The sequence below is a fragment of the Leuresthes tenuis genome, unplaced genomic scaffold (assembly GCF_036924035.1).
Source record: "Leuresthes tenuis unplaced genomic scaffold, fLeuTen1.0.hap1 SCAF_11, whole genome shotgun sequence".
NCBI classification, from domain to species: domain Eukaryota; kingdom Metazoa; phylum Chordata; class Actinopteri; order Atheriniformes; family Atherinopsidae; genus Leuresthes; species Leuresthes tenuis.
In genome coordinates, this window is record NW_027325365.1 from 13635445 (window position 1) to 13660472 (window position 25028).

The 25028-nt window shown below is 39.7% G+C and overlaps 1 protein-coding gene across 2 annotated transcripts in view; it reads right to left on the bottom strand.

The window, feature by feature from the left end:
• Positions 1 to 535: 535 nt before the first annotated feature.
• Positions 536 to 25028, bottom strand: part of ccdc88b (coiled-coil domain containing 88B) — a 49448-nt gene continuing 24955 nt past the window's right edge. For both annotated transcript variants that reach the window (XM_072395583.1, XM_072395582.1), the window contains exons 16-27: positions 23225 to 23404; positions 20010 to 20350; positions 19667 to 19826; positions 17810 to 18184; positions 15854 to 16015; positions 15091 to 15368; positions 14728 to 14871; positions 12294 to 12480; positions 8638 to 8783; positions 6398 to 6505; positions 4203 to 4354; positions 536 to 1116 (exon numbers count right to left, since the gene is read on the bottom strand). In XM_072395583.1, coding sequence (XP_072251684.1) covers positions 749 to 1116; positions 4203 to 4354; positions 6398 to 6505; positions 8638 to 8783; positions 12294 to 12480; positions 14728 to 14871; positions 15091 to 15368; positions 15854 to 16015; positions 17810 to 18184; positions 19667 to 19826; positions 20010 to 20350; positions 23225 to 23404 — 2601 coding nt within the window. In that variant the 3' untranslated portion in view covers positions 536 to 748. The remainder of the gene's footprint in view (positions 1117 to 4202; positions 4355 to 6397; positions 6506 to 8637; positions 8784 to 12293; positions 12481 to 14727; positions 14872 to 15090; positions 15369 to 15853; positions 16016 to 17809; positions 18185 to 19666; positions 19827 to 20009; positions 20351 to 23224; positions 23405 to 25028) is intronic.

The following is a 25028-nucleotide window of genomic DNA, read 5'->3' on the forward strand; positions in this document are numbered from 1 at the left end:
AAAAAATGCTAACCACATTGATATTTAATTGAAAAATATATCAAATTTTTATTCAAACACACAAAAACAGGCACGATCCATACTGTCCATGCAAGTGCTGGATGTATGTATATATATACATATATATATATGTATATATATATATATACATACACAATAAATATATACATATTTATGTGTGTGTTCAACTGCAAGGCCAAATTTCAAGAAACCTGGTGGAGACATGGAGCATTGACAAAGGAGAAACTTGCTAAGTTTTGATAATGATCTGGATCACTTTCTTTAAAGTTCAAGACAGGACACTGATGCTCATCCACAAATAAAAGGATTATTAGTTAGGGTTTGCTAGTTGTCAGTTACAGAGGTGATTAATTCCTTCACAACTAAAAAATTAAAAAATACTAGAATTATACATTAAAACAATTTGCCGGGAGCACATGTTAAAAGACATTTGTTTTCAGTTCAGTTGAGGTGAGTGTGTTTGTGTTTCAGGCTGTGATGGGGTGTTGACTGTTAGGGAGAAAAGATGTCAGTCTAAGAGGCAAATGTATGTTTTATTAAAAAGAATATTGGATTTTTTTTTTCATTTCTCATACTTGCACATTATCACAGTTTTGCAGTCCAATTTTTATTCAGTTTGACATTTAATTTACTTTCCCATCACACACAAAAACTGTAAAAACATCCACCTGGAGAGGACATTCATTTTGTCTTTTCCCATAAATGTCTAACCGTTCTACAGCTTTCCTCATTCTACTTTTTCCTCCTCACCTCTCCTATCATCCTCTTCGACACTCTCCTGACCAGTCAGTGATGCGTCAGCGTCCTGAGGTGCATTTGTCTCACTTCCTGCTCCCTCCCAGAGGATAGACGTATTATTCTGGGTGGAGCGTAGACGCTGGCGGGGAGGTGTCTTTTGGTCGCCGGGACTAAAAGACTGGGACATTCCAGAGCCTCCTCTAGCCAAGCCAAGCCCCCAACCATGACGGGAGCCCAGCTTGCGACGGCCCCCGGAGCCAGTGCGCATGGTTGGAGTCCCGGGAACTGAGATGTCGGGCTCTCCTTGAGATAAAGTTTTCCTCAGGGGAGAAGGAGAGACTGGAGCACTGCGAGGATCTAAGACAGAATGAAATAAATTTATGGTTGATAAATTATTTTGTAAACCCCTCATTTACACAGACTCAGTTTAAAATCAGAAGTCAATACATCAAACCCCTAAAGTTTGTTTCTGATTGTCAGGCAGGTCCCTGGTCATCAAACTGGGAGTGTGTGCCACATACTGATAATTGATTGTGCATGCTTTGTAACAATTCATTTAAATTTCTAATCAATAATAAAAAGCTCATGTTTACAGTATATTCTACATTAATATGCCAATTAGGTTGCCTTTTTTTGCTTTTCAGACAGACATCCAATAGAACTCTGTATTTATAATTAGTATATTAACATGTAATTGCTTGATTATAATATGTTAACAGTAAGAAACAGAAGACGCCGGTATCCAGAAGAACAAGAAGCTGGTAACAACCACGGTGGAATAACCACAGTGGATGACATAATCTCTTTTGTAAAAAACAGGCAAAGAGAACAGAGATGCTGCAATGCTGTCAAAAAACTAAATTTTTTTGCCAGTTGTTTTGATCCATTACATTAAAGGTGAACAGACAAAGCACAACACTAACTAGAGGTCAGAGGTGTCGGACAGGGTCTGAAGATCTGATATGGCTCTCAGCTCTCAGCTTTCACGTGTCAATTTACTTCATAGACCAGATTCAGCAACTACATAAGCCGCATTCAGACAGAGACATTCTAAGAATGCAGTTCTAAGAACTGTCCACCTCGAATTTTGTTATAAGAACTGCCCTTCCCCAGGGGAACTGTTTCATTTTGCCTTCGCACGTGAGTCAGGGACCTAGACAGGGACTGATGTGACGCAACCGTCTGCGACAGACTGTTACTTTAGCGCCACACACAACAACAAAACAAAACCCGGGAAAAATAAGGAGAGAAGAAAACAACAACACCAAGAAGCTAATATGGAGAGCGAGGAGGCCACCGTGTTCATGGTCTGCATGACGGTAATATTAATCATGGACGATCACATCAGGTGTCTAAGATCAAGGCTGGAAGAGCACACAGCGAGAGTCAGGAGACGAACAAGCGGCAAGCGATACTTCTTTGTTTCATGAAGGAAAGAAGGAGAGCAGAGCGCCACAGACAAAGGAGACATGTAAGTTTAACTTATTAAACATGCGCCGGTTGTGTCCGTGTCGTATGAGTAAACATTTCAGACAAGGGGCGTAGCTACCAAACACCTACGTCATATGTGTTCCTATGGAAAAGACCCTGCCTCGGAGAAGGAGCTAAAATGGTTACAGGAACTGAGGGCCGTGGTCCCGAGTTCCTGTATGTCCGAATGCGCGAAAAAACGGCCCTATTCCTGAAAAGGTTATAGGAACTGCAAAAGGTTCCTACAGTGGGAATGCGCCTATAGACCATCCCAAGACCCCAAACCCAACAGGACTTCAGTCTTTTCTGACAAACATCACTGAATTTCTTACTACTTCTTTACTACTCATGATGTACAGCATCCCAACGGTCCAGCAACTGGTCTCCTCAGTTCCCAGCCATTTGCAGACTGATGCTACGCAGGGGTAAATATGAGGACGTGTTGCTGCCATCAAATTCAAGATGAGCAAATATTTTGCACCGAATAGTCAAATGTCTCCCTTTCAACATTTGATGTTTTGTGAATAAAATATTGGTTTATGAGATTTGCACATCATTGCATTCTGTTTTTATTTACATCTTACACAGCATCCAAACTTTGTTAGAGCTGGGGCTGTAGTTAATAAGGGTAATGTTGTGTCACATAATGAAAACAGGGAGGGCTGTGTTACTCCTTTGTGCAACGTGCGATAAGAGTTCAGTCCTGAATGAACCTGAATTGCACTAATGCAGCGTGACCTGGTGTGCAAGCAGAAGTAAAGGCCTGATCGTCACCGCTTTCAGCTTTAATTGTATTCCTTATTTCGAAATATGTCGTGAAGGAGTTTTTGATGACAAACTTGTTTGTATAACATTTCTGACTTCCAGATCTGCTGAAAACTCCTGCACATTATCAGCACTAACATTGCTGATATAACCACATTTCTGACATTAAACTCAAAAAATGAAACAACAGCACCTTTTTTATTTAGGCCACATGCTGAGTTAGAGGTATTTTCAATAAATTCAGTACTCACGGGGTGGAGAGGTTTACTTCCTTTTCATCTTGCACAGCATGGGAATTGTTATGATACTCATGATACCAAACCAAAAAATTTGCTCATTTTTTAATGTGCACCTAAACACAGTTGCGGAGCACATGCTAGTTTATTTCATGAAGCATAAATAGATATTTTTATGGAAAATACTATGCAAATTAATGTATGCCGTACAAAAGAGCACAACAAGGATGCAATTCCAACTCTTTTATCTAACCTGTGTAACAGTTCGGCACATTAATCAATCATGAAGGAGTTTATTTTGGGGTTAAATGTCACTCCAAAACATATCAAACAGGAGGGAGTTGAGGTTTTGATAAATGTCTTTGCCAGCTTGTAACTGTGGGGAGATTTTTCTGCTTCCTTCACTTCTTGTGTTGAGTCTCTCTCTGGGATGCACTCAATAAAAACCTGCAGTCTGTTTGAGAAGAAACAGAAAGGCCCCCGCTAAGTTTAAGAAATCAGGGATTTATGGGGGATAACAGAAATTAAATTTAATGGGGGACAATAATACTATGTAGAAACCATTATTACAAATGCAGGTAGGAGCTTACATCACGTCTTTGAAAATGTCTGCAGGGGGATTTCTGTCCGACTCTCAGTCAGTAAATGCATTAAAAGTGAATGAAGCCTCACAAATCTTTTCCTTTCAACATGTGGTTAGCAGAGTACGCCAGCTTCAGTGAATCTTGGGTTTTTACAGGGAGAGATCTAAGCAGCAGAGAGTGGTATCAATGCCGACCACACTTGGTAGTCATGAGATGATTTGTATGCATGCCTGTAGCCTCGCTTGATGGGGTGAGTATGAGAGCATATCTTTGTGAAAACCAGTCGGCTCATGTTTGTGTGTTTGTCAGTGTGAGAATGAGGGTTATTGTGTTGTGCTTTGTGTGAGTGTGTGTGTGTGTGTGTTTGCGTGCGTGTGTGCAATCTCACCAGGACGAGGTGTGTGTGTGTCTGATGTAAATTCAGTGCTGTCGGCCAGATTTTCCACGCTGCCTGCGGCAGTGAAGAGGGCGCGTCCCTCTCTTCCTCCTCCTCGGGGTTTGATTAGCTTCTTCATTCTGTCTGCAATCCAGTTAGATTTTCTGTGAGGACATAGGGGAGAGGGACCTTTCACAAGGAGAGTTGAGCTTCTGCGTGCACACTGATGCACATAATTTACAAGTCATGTTTATCCTAAATCTGAGGTAGGGTGTGTGTCACGTAGTAGAAACCTCAGTGTTGTGTAGTGTTTATTCCTTGGCCGAGATGCAGAGCCTCACAGAAGTGTGTTTTATGAGTGTAATGTGTTTGTAATTTCGTAATTTGTGTTGTTCTGTTCCCATTTCAGCATGATCACAAAACCTACGGATCAAAATCTTTTTAAAAAATTGGTGGGGAGTTTGGCTAAGATCTTCAATATCTACATTGACCTTTATAGCGACAATTTCCATAAGTTTCCAGAAATCATTTACAGGTATGTACAACGAAAACAGATATTGTCATAGGGGATTTTATCAGATGACATCGCAGTTGTATAATCAGTGACCTTTTATTAACTTGAGGTCATTATTTTAGTCACTATATCTGACGTACTGTGCTGTCTGATTACAGAAAGAGAAAAAGAAAACAGCTTAAGGAGGAATTTAGTCATTTTAAAATGTAGTATATAAGACCAGAAATAGTAGAGGAGAAGCAAACAGATAGCAACTGCTGATACTGGTTGACATTAGGTAGAATGGCATCACTTCACTGTACTATTATCAATATTATATTAGTAAATAATAACAGAATATAGTGATACATGCTATGCATTTCCATTCTGCCAAAAAGTGCCAAAGTATCATTTTTTGAGACATTTCGTCGAGTCCAAGGACTTGTTAACTTGTGGGCCCAAATGTATTCAGAGTGTTATCACTTGATAAATTCAAAACCTAAAAATGATATATTCCACACCTCTCTAACAGTCTGTTAAGAAAACCCTTTTAGAATAATAACATTTTGAAAAAGATTCAAATGAAAAATCATTTCATTTCATTCAAATTGATTCTTTGTATTCAGTTCGTAAAACCAACTCTCAGAGCTTAAGCAGGTTACAGCCAAACTGAGTTATTCTGTTTTTCATGCTTTTTGGAGTGCAGCTGTCACTTTTTAGATATACAAGCATCTGAAAATGAGCTTTGTCTAACGAGTGTCTGGGCTCAGCCTCAGAGATGGATGAGGAGCTCAGTCATTGAAAAAGAGCTCAGAGTCAAGCCGCTGCTACTTCCACATTGAAAGGAGCTGGTTCAGGTGGTTCATGTGTCTGTCTAAGATGAGTCCCCAGGTGAGGTGTTTTGGGTACATTCATCTGGGAGAGGATTCCGTGCAGAATCAGAACATGTGGGAGAGATTATTTCTCTTGGCTGACTTGGGAGGGCCTGACATTTCCTGGAAGAACTGAAGAAAGTGGAGGAGAGCGGACTGAGTCGCTCTGCTTAAAACAGCATACGGCAGCTGATGTTTTGCAGATGATGGATGGATAGATAGATAGATAGATAGATAGATAGATAGATAGATAGATAGATAGATAGATAGATAGATAGATAGATAGATAGATAGATAGATAGATAGATAGATAGATAGATAGATAGATAGATAGATAGATAGATAGATAGATAGATAGATAGATAGATAGATAGATAGATAGATAGATAGATAGATAGATAGATAGATAGATAGATAGATAGATAGATAGATAGATAGATAGATAGATAGATAGATAGATAGATAGATAGATAGATAGATAGATAGATAGATAGATATCCAATTTAGAAGTGAATAACTTTTGGTGTAGATCCAGATCCATATCTAAATCCAGAAATGTTTTATTCAGCATAGGTGAAGGCAGGCACCCTCTGGGCACTTCACTGACTTATTTGCAACATTTACTGTTTGAAATTCACCAAGATCGACCGACCGATTCCACCAAGATCGGAACACAATCACATCAAATCATACCTTTAAGTGATTAATAATTCATGTAAAATGTACAGCATTCACCGCTTGTCTTTGTGTATGAAGACTGGCCGTGCATTTCTCAAAACACTGGTCTGTACAGTTGTAGCATTTTGGTGTACTGTGTATGTAAATATATTTGTATGAAGTACTTGGCCTTGCTGGCTGGAGGTTGCATGTTGGGCTCGAGGACTCGATATTGATCCATAATCTTCTCCACCAACTTCTGCTTCTCCCGACGGAGCTCGCTCAGCTTCTCCCTGAATGAAAACATGAAGCATCAGAGCGAAGTAGCTCAGAGCAGGAAGAACAAAATGCCTGCTTCATTAATCTCATGCATACATTATCTGTGTGTGACAATGGGACTATTCTAAAAGTGTGTCAGTTTGTGATTCAACAGTAACCTCACTACTGAGAAATGGAGCTGATCGTGACGTTTCTTATAAAAACCTCACAGCATCATAGTAGCTGTGAATAGAAATAATCTCTTTATTCTGTCCGCCCACCATTTTGATCCAGACTAAAATAAGTCAGCGACTGTTGTCACTGATTTACATAAAATTATGTTGTGAGCAGTAACGGAGCAGGCTCTCCTCTGATACAGACACTGTGGCAGTAAAATGATTTATAGCAGAATGATGTCACAGAGTGCTTAATGATGATGCATTACTGTATTTATCTCTGTATTTATGAATCTGTGGTTAGCAGCATGGCTCGTTTTTTTTTCTTCTTACTGACTGAAAATCCTACCTCAGATCATGTATTAGCTGCAACTAGAGTATCAAATTTATGAGATGAGACAGAGTTTATGAAGGGTTTATGAGACATCTTCACATGTTTGTTCACAACATTTTTCTCCAACATTATTTTCTAGTTGTCACAAATCAAATTACTTTGAAAATAAAGCTATCTTAGTTGCATTTTGCACTTTGACAGGTTTGAAGACCCTCCCAGAAGCAGGGGTCATACAGATCTGCAAACTGACTGACTAAACTAGAGTGAACTTGGGATGTTTGGTTATGTAGTAATGCATAACACATTAACTGAGCTGTTTTATCATTTTGTTCGTACTCGTGTCTTTTAACGGTGACTTCACATCTAATTCTTGTTTTTCTCTCCACGCAAAACAAATCGTGTCAATTCAAACATTTGGCTTCTTTACCTTCTTTATAATGAACACTTGTTTCCTGCTGTTAGTTTGGATTACATTTTCTCTCTTGATGAGTGATACCACCGTTTATAATACTCAAGACAGATTTCCTGGACCAAAAGAATAAAAGGCCACAGTTTGAATAATCTGCTCTGACACTACAGCGCATAAATAAAATAACTAAAATGGAAAAAGACTGAGCAGAGATAGCAGGTCAGTTAAGAGAAAGCAACAAACACCAAAAAGCTGTGCAGTTTAGACTTTGGTTCCTTATCAGAACCATTACCATTACTACAAAAGTGGTCATTACCTGAGGGAGGCTTTTAAATTGCACCTACAGGAGCAAACAGTTACTCGTCTCCACAACTCATGGGACAACACTAACATTTCTTTGAAATCATGCGTCTTGCTACCAAATAAAATCCAATAATCCAACCACCTAAATCTGATCCCGTTTCCGTGTCTGTGATTATCTTCTCTCAGCAACCTGCTTCCTGTTGACAGCATGCCTTTTCGCTGCACTTTTTCTTAACAAGTATTTAATTTCTAATCCTTGAAAACAAAATATCCTTGAGGCCTGATACTTTGATATAATCTTAATGTGCTTAAGTGTTTGGATTTTTAATATCCTGTTTATCCTGTTTTGTATGCAAATTTCATCCTGTTAAATTACAAAGATTTCTGTAAGTCTAACACACGGTATTTCAACAAACCCACCAGTGTTACGAGCACCAGATATTATATCACACAGCAGGGTGTTAATGCCGTGAGACTATGTTGAATTCTCGCTGGCATTTTTATCTGTAATTCAACACAAGAAAATCCCGAGCACAGAGAAGAGATCCTCTCAAGAATTAAGGCTGAAAATTGAGGTACAAAAAGGTATCATTTCTAAGAGATTTGATTCAATAGACTATAAGAGTGAAACCAGCTGGCTATAAACTGAATTACTCTGCCACCACTCTATTACTCAGTCAAAAGGGTGACTACTGAGAGCTGTTGGACTGTGAAATCGTCTTGCAGTATCAAGCCCTCTATGTTATAGATATGAGCTCAGACTGTTAACAAAAAGCCTTCATTCTCACATCTAACATAAAATTAGCTTTAGTGTTTAAATGTTTTCATCTAACTTCATGAAATTCGATTTCTTCCTCAGTCCAGATCAATTTTCCTTGGTGATTATTCTCTTCCAAACAAAATATCTGCTTTGTAATGTGTGTGTGTGTGTGTGTGTTTACTTACTGATATTCCCTCTGCTGTGAGTAGTGCTGGTCACGTCGCTCCAGACTCTGCTCCAATAAGGCCCGATTCTCCTTCAGGAGACTTTGGTTCTGCTCCACTAAGTGTCGATTTTCCTCCTCCATGTTCCCCTTCAGCTGGGTCAAGAGCTAAAAGCAAGACCATATATGTGAGAAAAATAATAACTGGGTAAGATCAGATTATGAAAAGTAGACTGTGTATAAAGGTGGACTGTGTAAGCATGCTTGTACAACGCAGGATTTACAGACAACTTAACGACCTACTGACAGAACGGGGCAGAACTTTGATTTAGCTGACAAATCATGCATACTGGGTGATAGAAAATGAAAATTCATCCATCCATTTTCTATACCCGCTTAATCCGATTTAGGGTCACAGAGGGACTGGAGCCTATCCCAGCTGTCATTAAGCAAGAGGCAGGTTACACCCTGGACAGGTCGCCAGTCCATCACGAGAGACAAATGAGACACACGCTCACACATGCACCCACTCCTGGGGACAGTTTAGTCAATTTAAACTATTTCATTTCACCAGTCAACCTAACATGCATGTGTTTTGTCATTGGGTGGAAGCCGGAGTACCCGGAGATAATCCACGCATACATGGGGAGAACATGCAAACTCCACAAAGAAAGACCCCAGCTGGGAATCAAACCTGGAACCCTCTTGCTGTGAGGCGACGGTGCGAACCACCACACCATCGTGCAGCCCATAAAAATTCAATCTTGCGTAATATTCCCGACTATCTCACCAGGACCTGTGTGTGCATGTCAACACAAATAATTTGTTGACATGTGAAACAAGCAGATCATTAACCAAAATACCCATCTGTGTAAATTATTGGCATACATATGTTATAAATATATTAAATCATAAGTTTATAAGTACTGCTGTTACTTTGTATTTCACAGAAACATCTTTTAAACCCTTCTTCTATTTTTATCTCCACCAGCTGCACCGTGTGTACAATTTAGGGCAATTTAGGCTTAAAGAACATTTTCTTTCACCACATTATAGAAGAAAAAAAGTAATCACTCTCATAGTATCATACTCCAGTTTCTTCATTGAGCAGGGAAGACATCTGCCTGCCAGTCCCAGGTGTTGTTACAGCAGCCACAGATAAACAAAACACTCCCAAGCTCCCTGCAGTGCAGCCTGATTTTATCAGTTAACAACATTTTACTTTGCTGGAACAGAAAATACCATCAACACTGTCACAGTCAACAGAATCCTCAACATATTTGTTTCCAGATTATCCCTTATTTGGATTGACAGCATTGGATATTTTGACAGAAAAAGCGCAATAATCCCACCACCTGAAAAAAAAGCTATTTTTTACATTGATTTGTGAATAATAATACATTTAATAACACAATTATAATAAAAAAAAGTTTAATGTTCTGATCAACCAAAGTTTGTTCCATGTAATGAAGAATACAGAAATAAGTGTTTTAAATCAGTAAATAAGAATGAAGATGTTGGGTCCCTGTGTGGCCCCTGTGTCAGCTGCTCATCTATAACCTCTCATGAAACCTTAACCAAAGCAAATATAAAAGAACATCAAAAATACAGAAGAGATCTCTGTACAGGCGGATTCAGATTTAGCTGAAAAGTAGTTTGCAGTACTGAATGTGAACTGAGGTGCAAAACAATCTGATGAGCTGCCGGTGACAGAACTGTCAGGGCACTGGTTACACACTTGTTTTATAAAAACCTTAAAAAACTGAGAAGCAAAAGGTCAGAGGTCTGCAACAGTGACTCACTGCAAAGCATATGAGTAGAAAACCAACCAAATAAGTTCTCTTTGAAGCACAAAAATGAAGAATTTGCGTCCAAAGATGCTGTTTAGTGGAGAGTTTACATTCAAGGTGAAGACACAAAACACAAAAAATGTAAAAGAGTTAATCTGAATAGATCAGAAAATCATTTAATAGTCCAACAATCCTTTGTGAAAATACAGCCGTACATTTTCCAAGCATCTCTGCCAATTTCCTGAATATGTTTATAAATGACCTTGTTCTCTTACACGCAGTCCTTTCAAATGTAGCCACATCATTGAGCACCACCGCAGCAGGTTAATTGTTGGACCAAACAGAACTTTGCTTGATTTTCTTTCTGCATTACAGAATAATGAGAAGCCAGAATCTAAACCTACTGCATTTCATGTGGACGGTAGTATAAGATGCCTGAGTAGAAAGAGCTGATCTGGAAAGAAATAACTGTCATAATATAAAGCATATAATGATGTAATTTGTAACAAATTAGTCACAAGAGGGAATGCAGTTTGGTTTGTGTGCGATGCATTGTTAATCCACAATTTAGAGAAATAGCTTGACATTTTGGTTGACATTTATTTATTTCTTGTCCACTGTCAGAAACTTCTATTTGTACAGTAAACATGAAGCTACAGCTGGCAGCTTGGTAATTAGCTCAGCAGTGACCTGAAAGCAGCTAGTCTGGCTCTATTAAACAGCAACAAAAGCTGCCTACGAGCAACACGAGAAGACACTAATCACTAATCTAACTGGTTTCTTTAATGATGTGTGAAGTAATCATAAAATCACATTAAACTGGTTCAATCTGTTAGGCTGTCACTGTAGTTAGATTTTGTTTTTAGCTGAGCTAGCTATCTGCCCTTTTCCAGGTTTCTTGTTAAGCTAAGTTAGATTTAGATTCAACAGTGGGCATTTAAGTATTTCATTGCAAGACAGTATTGCTCTGATTGAAAGTTGTTGAAGTGCCTAATGTGGACTACTTTTGGTGAGACCAGATGAGGCCCAAATGTCAATAGTCGGCTTTGACCTGGGTTACAGCAAGATATGAGCGGGTGAGGCCAAATGACAAAAGAAAAATGTCGATTTCAGCCATGACTGGTGGTAAATAGCTGATTTTAGGCACCCAAGCTCAACCTGACTCAATACCTGCATTCAAGGCCGAATAAAACTGCGGATGAGGCCTATGTTTGTGCCAAACATTCTCTGCTACCTGGGAATGTCTCCTCACCAAAAACGTCTGATCGTCACAAGTGTAGAATCCTGCAGCAATTCTGCATGGCACAAATCGTGCTCATTTACCTAATGTCTAATAACAGTCCTTTTAACGACAGCAGGTGATTCAGGAGTTGTTTCTTGAGCACCTGGATGAAGCGGCAGAAAACAAAAAGCATCTGCTGGTTGACTTCCTAAGCCTTTTATGGGAAGTAATTTTCCATCTGCTTCACCCTTCAAACATCTGCTTAAAAGTGTTTTCTATATTCAGCGCTTAAAGACAGCATTACACGGAGAGCCAAAGCTTTTTAGAGAGCAAAAGATGCCTCCACTCCTTACGAGCTTCTTAGTGTTCATTTTTTGTTTTAACCAATACATAGTTTTGTCTGACATGTTTGGCTGAAACTGCTCCCTACAAATGATGTCATAGGCGTTTCTTCCTGACACAAAAATCTGTAATGAATTCCTTATATATTTCCCTTAATTGATCAATAAAGCATTGGATTCATTCATGTGTACTTCAAGTGGATAATATACCTAATTGTCTATCTTGCGAAGCAGTAAATCCTGTTTAGCCTGCTCACCTGGCAGCTACAAAACACCTGTGTGTATCTGCATTTTTGTATGAGTTTGCATATTTGAGTCTTGTTACCTGGTACTGACTGGTGAGCCGAGCATTGCTGAGGTCCAGACTCTGGTTGGTTTCCTTCAGCACGCTGAGCTCCCCCTCCAGTCTAGTCTTCTCTAGCTGGGAGGCGCTCAGCTCCACCTTCAGCACTGAGCCCTGAGCCAGCAGCTCTGCCTGCGACGCCAACCACTCTTTCTGCTGGGTCTGCAGTCTGCAAGACCAACATATATTCTCAGTTATGTGTCCTGTGACGTGTTTTGAGCTACTGTTTGCTAAGTGCTCTCCAACAGAAGCTTGTGTTATCATTACAATGAGAGGAATCCTAACAAAACTACAATTAAACTACAATTAAGTACATTAATCATCAACTGCAACTGATGATTATAGTCCAGCAAACAAGGGGCATCCCCTGGGTATTCATGTGACGATGGCTGTATATGCTACTGATTCCCATAACTAAGTTCTGAACTGAATGTTACATAATTTAATCTTACATGAACATCCTTTTCTGGTCTCATGGATAAAGTTTTCCTCTTTCACTTCTGAGTTTCATTAGGCTTACAGTAGAAGTGTGTGTGTGAGCATAATTTTCTACACATACACTACACTACATTAAATTGCTCACTAAAAAAGTATTTCAGTAGATGTAGTTTTTAATACTTATCTCCCCACAACTGCCAAAGATAAAACCAATATGTCAAATTCTTGTCAGTGTAGGCATATTGCTAAATTATCTGTACATTTGACTGTGGGGAGGAGTGACTGGGTTAAATCCACAGGCTCTCAGTAGGCAACCTTGTAACTTTCCAATTTTGAAAGCCCCGCAAATAACATCTCTGTAATGACAAGGGAACTCTTCTCAATGATGTCAGGCACATGTCTCAGGGACTTTTACTTCTTTGCTTTAGTATCCTTTTTTTAAATTACTCCAAATATCTCCTGATAGTAAGATGACAAGTCTTTAGGTTCAACGATGAAGCCTTTCACATCTTGTCTTTTTTACCAACATTCCAAAGAAATGTCAGAATACACATTTGAGAAGCTAAAACTCTCTTTCAAATATGTTGCCATAAAAGAGACAAACTGTGAGGACATCATTGTCCCTTTTCAAGTTGACACACCAAAAAATATTTACTCAGAGTTGTTTTTCTGTCCATGCAATGAATGTTCACTCTATTATTAGCTGTCCTGAGGAAAGTGCCTGACTCTTGAGCTCTCCTATGTAGAACAGCTGGTCACTGGCTGCCATTTGATGTTGACCAGTTGGTATAAAGAGGCTTTTCATCAGTATGAGAGCAGTGAGAATGAACCCCAACATCTAACAGAGAGATTATGGTGCCTTCCTTCACAGAAAGTAGCCACACCATTCATTGCGCATCAATTAAAGCTGTAATACAATTCAGATAAATTACTGGAGAAAAAAATCTCTCCATTTCAGTTGTTATCATAGTTCTGTAGTTATACAGACCAAAACTGTATCAAACTATACACATAAACTGCTAATATTAATTTCTGCTGTAATATTCTACAGAGTTAGAGTTGGAGCCAAGCTCAAATGGCCTTTTAAGAAACGGCGACTTTATGCACTTCCTCTGTGGCGTCATGTTTCAGCTGCTTGATTGAAACTTACCAGAAAAATTCAGGCAGTAATTTTCTGTAGGTTCGTTACTTTGAGGCCAAACTATTACATGTTGCAGTCACATTACTCAAAGTGCAAATCATTTTTAAATCCTCCTAAGAAGACATTTTTAGGCTTTGCTTAAAATTTTTGGTTCTTAATTAACAATTTGCATATTTAAGCTGAACTTACTCCATTACACAGGTCTAATACATCGGTGGACAAATCTTTTTTCCACACAGATTACTATTAAAGACAGTGTTTTTGGTCAGATGTTGTAAGATGGCCACCCTGTCAGTCAGCAATCACTTGTATCAGTATGATAATGGTATAGTAAGTATTTATGGTAGGTTATCTTATGATGATGATCTCTATCATTACTGTGTGTATACATCAGCCCCAAGAGAAAACATATTTAAAAGTGTTTATTATCAAACCATAGATCATAACAAACCTGGTCTGAGACTTAAATACACACAAAAAAAACATTTAGGAAAATATCTAATATATTAATATGCTCTTTGCATGATGGTGTTTCTGGAAAGGAATCTTTAAATTACTCTACTTTCGCCCGAGGCTTTTAGATTTTGATTTTATGTGTTTTACGGAGTGAAGCCTTGTTTCTTTTGTGCTTAACCCAAAGGTCGTCAATCAGACACAAAAATGCCTTCAGTGCATTACATAGTACATTTGCATTCAAATCGATTCCTGTGTTGCTCACTGTGCTTCATATAGAGGCATTACTGCTGCTGCTCTCTGCATTCAAATAAACACAAGTGCCATGAAAGGGTGATCAGATCTCATGAATGTGATGCTGAAGAAGCTGTCTGGATCAGTTACCTTTCACTGTCTTCTTTCAGCCTCACCAGCTCTCGTTCCCTCTCTAACCTCCTCTGGGCCTCTGCCTCCATCTTGTCCCTCTCCACTTTCATCTCTCGCTCTTTCTCCTCCAGTTGGGTTTTACCATCAAGGAGCTCCTTGTACCTTGAAAATGCAAACACAAAATTCACCTCGATAAAATGGTGTACGTACTTTCATTTAGCATTACATATTTAAGCTGAGTGGGACATTTCAGGTCAGTTAACTTCCACAAATAAGACACAGTACAGTTACTGAAATATTTGCTCTACCAAACAGGTAAAGTTTCCCAAGTTAGGATTTAATGTTTTCAGTCAATTTGATGCAGTCGGTCAGTGTTTTTACCTGCCCTCCAGCTCCCTGTACTGTGCCTCCAGGCTGCGGTTGTTGCTCCTCAGTTGCGAATGTTTTTCCACCAGCTCCTCCAGCTCCACCTCTTGCTGCTGCTGCAATGCTGTCATCCGTTCATGGTCCCTCCTCAGAGCCTCCATCCTGGCCACTGACTCTTCGCGCTCCCTCACCCAAACCTTTGATTCGGCCGCCAGGGTGGCACACCGTGCTTCGCTCTCGCTGCAGCGTGCCACCACTGCTGCATGCTGGGAGCTCAGGGATGCTTGCTCCACCTGAGTGCGTGTACAATTTTGTGAATGTGACACAGGACCAAGATACTATGTGCTATTACGGTCACATAAAATACGACTTTTTTCCGAGTTCTAATAAATTTGCACACACAAATCAGTACAAGTGTGCACATAATGTAAACGCATATACACAGTGCCAGCACAGCCGAAGACCTTTGCCCTAAAACTTTGGTGCCATGAAAGCATAATTTGCAAAACTTTGGGATAGTTCCTAAACTTTTGACAGTATACAATTTTTTCTCCATGCATTTGTATTTTTCTTGGATCGTGTATTGAAAAATATATCATCTGTCTGTCTGATCAGATCTTTTTATCCAACTCCTTGGAAAAGCAAGTAAGAGACTTTTTTGACAAAAAATATGAATATGAAAAAAATATATATAATGTGATCTTGGAAACAGTAAGCTCTCTTGTTCTACCAAGTCACTTCAGCCTTGCATATGCTGCATGTCAGTGTGTCAGCTCACCTGTAGCTGGGTATTTAGTGTTTGAAGACTGGTGCACGAGTCCTGCAGGCTGAGGGAGTGTCGACGCAGAGCCTCTAGCTGCTCCTTTAGGTGGTCACATGCCTCCTGGGACTGAGACAACCGCATTCGCAAAGCCTCTTGTCCTGCAACTGCCACAGCTCTCTGAGAGGGAGAAAAATATCTTCTTCAGTGTTCATAAAACTACACACACACCCGCACAGCCATGTATGACAGCAGCTTCATTGTGGGCTGTTATCTCGTGTTATTCGTGTTTCATTTCTCTGAAAATATTCAAATTATTTCAATTCAGGCTGACTATACAGCTGATCTTTCATCTTTCATTGAGTTAGCATTTTAAAATACAATACAATACATGTTATAAGCAAATATGCGTATGTATTACTGTGACTTTGTACAAGCTCTGATCTACAAAGTAATATGTTGATCAGGCATTGTGGGAGGTAGACTACAAATGAATGGAAATACAGAATGCTGTGGAAATTTGCTGAATACAAATACCTGACATTATAACCTAACTGAAAGACATTATAACAAATTTTGGATGCTGAATAAAAGTTAGATTGTCAAACCAAATGTGCCAAATTCAGCCATGATACAATGACATCTTTTCAGGATTTAATCTCTTAAAGATTTTATATAATCAACAACAATCAACACCTTTCACTAACTCTTTCACTAACTTTAACTCTTTTACACTGATACCTGAAATGATTATAGTTGGAGTTTACAATAATATATTAGGGGAGGGGAAGGGCTGAAACATCGAGGTCTCCACTGGGTGCAGTGGCGATATATATATATATTCCAATGAGGTCAAGGAACGGAGCTTAGGAAAAGACAATGAGTAAATTTCTTCTTTTTTTTTTCTCCTAGAATATTCGACCAGACTCATTGAGTCAACCATAAACTCCTCTATATGCCGGGGTCAAATGTAAGGCCATCTGTTTGACCGCTAAAGCTTAGCTGAAATTGGTTAATTCAACAGGTAATAATCCAAAACACAGTAGCAAACCTACAACAGAATGTATAAGAAAATAATCCAGTATTGCAATGGCCCAGTCAGACCTCACCCTGATTGAAATGCTGTGGTGGGACCTTAAGAGAGCTGTGCATATGCATGTGCTGCCAACCTCAATGAACTGGAGCAATGTGAAGAAGAGTGGACCAAGATTCCTCATCAATGATGTGACAATAATATTATAGTGAAAACAATAACTTCAAGGTATTTCTGTTAAAGGTGGATCTTGTTTATGATTGGCTTTAATTTTCCTCGTTTCAAAAGTAGCACAAGTGTAGTACGACACTAGGGAGAGACACCGACATTAATAAATATGAGATGAAATACATATAATATGTAAATTAAATAAAGACAAAAATGTCATTAAGAAAATGTAAATTTTTCAATGGCCAACTTTATTTATTTCGTGACACCTTTTTATAGCGTTACTTTTACATATTTCAGCAAACTTTTATTTTGTAAAGACACTTTTATTTCATGGATTTTTTTATGTCAGTTCCTCATAAGGGCGTGGCTATCTCTGTGGGGTGGGTTTGGCCACAGCAGGGAACTCGAGCTGCTCAACACAGCACCAACTGCACTGGATCAAATTCCTGACCTTGGTGATTATGCCGCTGCCCCTTACAGCTTGATGTTTGATTTGATGTGTTTTTGAGGCAGAGAGGAACAGTATAAACTGCAGCTGAAGAGCAGCAGAGGAGATAGAGAGGACTGACAGTAGCTGAGGTAACATTTTAAAACTGATGCGGTGAGGCAAAAACTGGACTTCTAGAATATTAGCACCCCACTCAGGAAAGTGGCCTTGTGTGAGCTAATAGTCGTCAAGCTTCCATAGAGCAGAAATTTCTGAATAATATAGATCAATGCCTACCACACAGAACCCATTCACAGAAATACAGTCAAACACAAATACATACCTCTTTCTCCAGCTCTGTCACTCTTTCATTCAGCTGCCTCTCTCTCTCTCCTATGGCTTGTTGGTGGACCCAGGAATTGGAATGATCGTTGCCAGTTTCAGGCCTTTGATTCTGAAGTGGCATCTCCTGCGTGCACGATGATTCTGAATTTGAATTGGACATATCTTTCATCTCTGCACTTTCTCTTTGCTTTTCAATATGAAGAAGAGATTCGTGTTTCTTGAGGCCCTTTGTGAGCGACTCGACTTTTTCCTGTGATTGGTTAAGAGAATCTGTGGCCGCCTTGAGTTCAACTTCAGATCTTTCTAGCTTCTGCCTCAGGTGCTCCACTTCAGTGGTCAGTTTTCGAGAGAATGTCTTCTCACTGGATAGATCCTGATAAGAAATAAATGGGAGACAAAAGTATTCACAAATTAGAATCTGAAGAAAACAATGGCAAACAATGCATGATCCTCATAAGAAAAAATAAATATGCAAATTTATATATATCTATATATATATAGATATATATATACCTCAAACACTGCAAACATCATTCTACTGTGTTCGCTTATTAACAAGCAACAACATATTATCAATATATGTGAGAAAGTTTCAAAGACGTGATATGTGAGGCTCATGGACACATCCCAGCCGCCAACTGAATAACTAGCATAATTAATATTCTGGAGCAGTCGGCGGGGGAACAGTTGTGAGTGAGCCATTAGCAAGGATCTACATACAGCCAATGAGAGTGTAAGAGACAGGGTCTGATGAAACAAAGTTTGGATGAAATAAACAAACAGAAGGACATGATGAAGAAAACTAGGGTCCCTCGGGCCTTTCTGTGTGGATTCTGCATGTTCTCTGGGTACCGGGCACTCTCCGGCTTCCTCCCATCACCCAACCACTAACTGATGACCCTAGCAGTGAGTGTGAGTGTGGATGGTTGTTTGTCTCTGTGTGACCCTGTGACGGACAAGCGACCTGTCCAGGGTGTACCCCGCGTCTCGCCCAGTGACGGCTGGGATAGGCTCCAGCCCCCTCGCGACCCTGAGTTGGATTAAGCGGGTTAAGAAAAATGGATGCAGATGAGTCAGGGGTTCAGTCTGGTGATAAATCTTGTATGTAAGCTCCTGTCATGATAGTGTGACCACGCCACAGCTGTACATAAATGAAACACGTATTGTGGCGTAAACAATGCAATGCAATGAACCAAATTCATTTAAGGTTAAGGTAAGGGAAATAACGCGGGATGGCATTAAAATCTACTACGTTTTTGCCACAGTGAGACGTCCTGCAACGGTTAAGTCCATTTAAGCTGGGTACAGGGATTCACAGGGTTAAGAGATCCTGACCATGCTTCAGTATGTGATGATTGGGAGTGAGCATTAGTTGAAATGTAGAACAGTGTATCATTATTTTTGACACTTATAATCATGCTGTTTACATCCATAAAATACAGAGCACTATATTTTTGGATCGCACACAGAAACAGGCCTACACGCTCTGGGCATTAATTTTTTAAAGTGTTGTATACCACAGAGCTATTTCACCCAGAAATCAAACAAACTAAATTGTTTCAAAATTCTACAACTGTCGGCAACATCTCCATCTTCTTTTGTGTACTGCATTGTGGGATAACAGTCTCCATAAAAAATATATATTTTGTAAATATTTCTTTTAAAAGTCCAGCTTAATCTGGGCTCTACTTTTTCCCTACGTATTCACTGTAAACGCATATTAATGGCAGTTTTACCATGAATTTATGTCGTCCTCATAGGTCAAAGTGAATTTACCCTCTACCACATACCTGGACCTGCATTTAAAACTATAGTGTCTTAATCTATCACACACACAGCACGCACGCATACACACCTGAGAGAGTGAGCTAATCTTGGCCTGAGCCTCTGCATACTGCTCCTGCAGCTGCTGTTTACCCTCCTCCATGCTGCTTAATTGAGTGGTGAGCTTGTCCTCCAGGTCCTGGAGCCGTGTGCAGAGCTCGTTGGACTCAGACAGCTGCTGACACACACGTCTACATATACACACACACACGCACACACACACCAGAAGCAGCAGAAACAGGTCAGACAAAGGTTGATTGAAGATAGAGTTGACATTACAGATAAATGCCTGGCACAACCAAAAGGCTCACTCTGACACCTTGTAAAGTTAATCGCGTAATCGAGGTTAAATGTGTGAGCTGCAGTGTTTGTACCTGTGTTCAGCATCCAGAGCACAAGCTCTCTGGTTGCTGTGCTCCAGGGCCAAGGTTGTGCTCTCCAGCTGCTGTCTGAGTCTGGCTGCTTCCCTCTCTCTCTGCCGCCCCTCCTTCCGCTGGCAGTCCAGCTCCGACTGGCACGCCTCTTTTTCCTGCTCCAGCCGTGAAGCCTCCAGCAGAGCCTGGTCTCGTGCCCTCGACAGAGATTCAGCTTCCAGGGTGGCTTCACGGAGCTCTGATTCCAGCTGCTCCTCCTGACGACGGGAAGTGTCCAGACTGCGCCCCTGACGTTCCAGCTCTGCTCTGAGAGACTGGGTGGTGAGCTCTAACTGGTCGGTCTGGCAAAAGAGAAAACATGAATGATGAATGCTCAGTGCTGTTTAATTTTTTTTTCATACTGGACACAGATGAGACACTGGTTTTCTAGCCAACACTCAATGGTAAATTACAAAACACTAAAAGCCTCTTAACGTATGACTGATATGACATCAAACTAACAAAAGATCCAAGAGGCCATTTGTGGGGCTGATGACGCTGCATCACCATGTGAAAAACATAGTTAATAATAAAAGGAAATTGAATTTTCAAAGAACAGTTTTAGAAAACTATGAAAGTTATGTCAAAATACAACTAAAAAGTAGCCACTGTAACATTTTACAGCTGTGGACGACCGGTCAATCCACACACATTTTACAGGAATATGAACAAGAAACATGGATTGACATGTGGCTCAGTATCCACCAATTAAAAGCTTGTATGTTTAATCCTTGCTTCGTGTACTTGAGCAAGATACTGAACCTCACAAAACACCCTTTATGTGTCCCAACCAAAGCTTGCTTTAGATAAAAGCATCTGCTAACTGAAAATATGTTAAAAGCAGCATAGCCACAATGAAAATTTGAGATCAAGGCCTTCTTCTAATAAAGACCTGGTACCCTACACTGAAAAAAGTTGAAGATGAAGTAATTGTAATTTTAAATCATTGTATTATTTTACTTATACTGTCAATTGGTGAAGCACCTCTGGTCATCCTGTTAGATTTAATTTTAGCATCTGTATTCAAACTGGTCAGCTGACCGATCTGATGCTGGTGTGTGGACCGGTGTGTTTCCTTGGTAGGATGGAGCCTTACAAGCAGCCTTCTAAGGATATTCAAGACTCCTGCCAGGTATTTGTAAAACACTTGGAACAGTCCTAACGAGTGTGCATATGTCAGGGTTCCGCTATCAATTACACCTGACACACACAACAGCAGAAGGTTAATAGCTTGTAGCTGTTATCTGGCTACCTAATAACCAGTTATACTGGGTACTGAATACATGATGATAGTAGCAACCTTATGGTGACGACAAACATGTAAAAAAATTTATATTTTGGGGGGTTTCTGTCCTGGAGCTGGATTTTATGACATTGTATCCTAGAAACGTAGCTGTTAAGGATAGTTCCTTGACCCAAAGAAGTCTCTTTTGTGCTAGGCAGGTATCATGCAAGTGTGTATCATGGTGATGTAGATCAGTAGTAGAGAAAAAACCTGGACAAAAAAAACAGGCTTTTAGGCAGCACATGAGGAGTGTCATCTTTAGGAAATAAAAACTCCTCTCGTGTGGACTTAAAGCTTTGTAACTCTTCCCATTTATTACATAGAATAATGAAATAGTCTGGCACAGTGGTGGAAAGGGAAAAGACAAAAATACCTCTTTTTTATATTTTCCTCTGAAAATGGAAAGCATGAGTAGCAAAGATCTGTGGCTAAGTACATTACCTCAGCATATGTATTGAGTTACTTTCAAACACTCTTCAGGCTCATGCATGAAAACATATATGCATACATGTGAGACAGAATACACTCAAAATATAATTCCCACTAGACTACAAGACTAGTGAGAATTATATTTTGAGTAAAGATAGGATTATATTTTGTTGATGAACACCAAATGTAAACCTAACTTGTGGTTTGTTAAGAAGGAAGCCCGTGGGAGCAGCTACCTCCTGAATTAAACTGAAATCTCATGAATGCAACACATTCAGACTTCATTACATGAAGTGACCAGGTCAACACAGCTTCTTTGGTTATGTTTCATCACAGTCGGTCAGTGAACTCAATCATCAGCAAGGGAGAAACAGGATGAGATGAAATTTTCTATTTGGGTTTTATTCACCCCTGAAGCTGAAAGAAGTAGAGCGCACTTCATGTTTCATTTAACATTCTCCAATTTAATTCCCATGTGTTCCGAGTCTCTGCTTCTCATTCTGGAGGTGGAGGATGTGAAGTGTAACTTAAGCATATCTTAACATTTCAAACAGTTTCAGCTCTTGGACATTGTCTAAACATACACAGCCAGGTTTCTTAGAATGTTTTAATTAAATTGCAGAAAAATATATAAATGTCAATGTGTTAGTTTGCCCTAAAATTTAAACATTTGAACGTTTGAACTTGCCTGTAAATACTTGTTAGAAAAATCTCAGTTACTAAGCCCATCCTGGGTGATGTGATGTAATGTTGGGCTATTAGACGTATAGGCACAAATCCACCATAAAGGTCTGATTTTCTATTCTGAAAAGAGGTGTGGTTGCACAAAGAAATTACAGAATAAGAAGAGGGACCATACACAGCTCTGTCTGAGAGCAAGGTATTCATGAACATCTTTTATAGTATTTCTTTAATGCTGACAAGGCTGTGCTTTTCTCCTGGGCTTGCAGTTTCTCTTAAGTCTTGAAATTTTACTGCAAATAGCACATTGAATATAGAATTCACTATGACTTTGCCCTTCTAAAGCAGAAGGCCTGAGAAAGGGGATTTTTGGTATGTTTTTGTTCAGTTTTTTTTTTCATTAAACTACTGTATGTCTAAGGAAATCTACTAAATAAGCCACATCAAAGTATTCACATGGAGAGTGGATGAGTTTCTTTTCTGAATAATGTAGTTCAGGTGAAAGGGTTTAATAAGGATGTTTTACATGCAAGAAAGAGCTTCTGCTGAACACTTGCTCCTCACGGTAATATAGTTAGTTTCCAGAGATGAGGAAAGAAAAAAATCTGGTTTATATAATGTAATTGTTAAGAAAGATTACACAGTAAGCAAACACTATTTTTTTTCCATAGGCTTGCATTTTTTTTGCATCTGCTCCCCTTCTATGTTCTCTGTAATAAAGTGACATCTGCTGTGTCTGTGGAAACATTTTGTGAGCGTTTGTGCATGTACACTCTCCAACCTTGCGCTGGGCAGCACGCATGGCGTCCACTGTGCTGCGGAGCGCGTCCCTGTCTCTCTCTAAAGCAGCGCGCTCTCCCTCCAGGGTGGCGATGACCGTGGTTTGCATCCTGTGAAGCTCTGCTTGACTCCGTAGACGGCACAGTTCCTCCTCCATGGCCAGACCCTCAGACTGAAGAACCTGAGGGGAAAACAGTGGAAAACCTTCACTGAGCTGTGAAAGTGACCATCGTTCATTAACACTGTATATGAAGAATAAGCTGGATCAGCATGTTGACAACAACTCCACAAGTAGTCTCTGTTTATTGAAATTTTTCATGAAATGAATTAAAAAAAACAACTTAACAAAATAATAACGAATAGTTATTGCCAATCTTTGTCTAGCACATAAACAGGCAGTACTTCTATAAGGAATGAAAAAGAATACAATCTTTGCTTCATGTTTTGTCTCATCAGCTTAATTTGATTTGTTAAAATACATCAAGTTTTGCATTTCATTCCTGCAACACATTACATATTAAATCTAATAATGGTAAAAAAAAAAAAAAAAACTGCTGTTTTAAACAGGTTTTTCCAACAGATGGTTGTGATTGTGATTGTAATAATGTCTTTTTTTTTTTAGAAAAAGCAGAATCTATGAAAGGGTTTTTGAGGAGTAAAGACGGAAAGAGGATCTCTGGTTTGTCAACAAATGTGTGAGAAAAATATTGAAATGTTTAAATACAATGTTCATCAAAGAAAGATTGGAAGAGATTTGCATATTCCTCACTCTACGGTGCAAAATGTCTTGGAATGATTCAAGGAGTGTGGAAGAATTTCAGTGTGTACAGGCCTAGGCAGGACACTTGTGATCTCCAGTACCTCAGACAGCACTGCATCAAGAACCGTCATATCAAATAGCTGCTATAGCCACATGGACGAGGGACTGTCATGGGAAACCTTTGTGAAATATTACTACGTCAGAGTAAGATTCACAAATTATTCTTAAAACGTCCATCCATCCATTTTCTATACCCGCTAATCCAATTCAGGGATCTATCCCAGCTGTCATTTGGCAAGAGGCAGGGTGCACCCTGGACAGGTCACCAGTCCATCACAGGGCCACACAGAGACGAACAAGACAAACAGCCATGCATGCCCACACTAGGGCCCATTTAGATTCACCGGTTAACCTGACATGGATGTTATTGGACAGTGAGGGGAAGCCGGAGAACCAAGAGAGAACCCACGCATACATGGGAAGAACATGCAAACTCCACACAGAGTGGCCCCAGCAGAGATCTGAAATGCCTCTTGCTGCGAGGCAACAGCACCAACCACCACACCACTGTGCCTTCTTAAAACTTTGTACAACTATGTAAAAAGGAAGCCATATGATAGCCTTGTCCAGTGGTTGAATCAACTTATCTGGCCTCTGAAGCATCTGGGATAGACATGTGTTGTGTTCAGATCAATCAGTTTTCCAGATCTTTTCTGGAAGATAATGGATACCATGTGCTCTGGATCAACTTGTTGTTACCAGCAACAAGTCGGACTCTGAGATGGTATTGGGTTGTATCTGTGCTCTTGGCAACCTATGCAGCTCTAAAGGCATCTTTTCCTCGGATGTCTATGCATTTATCAACAGGACAATGCAAAACCACCTTTTTCCCACATTATAAAAACAAGCCTGAGGAAGAAGAGGGTACAGGTACTTTAGTTGCCTGTCTGCAGCACTGATCCGTGCCCAATAGTGATTATGTGGAGAAATTTAGAAGGAAAAATGCAACAATTACCTCATACTGTTGTACAAGACATGTTTCCAG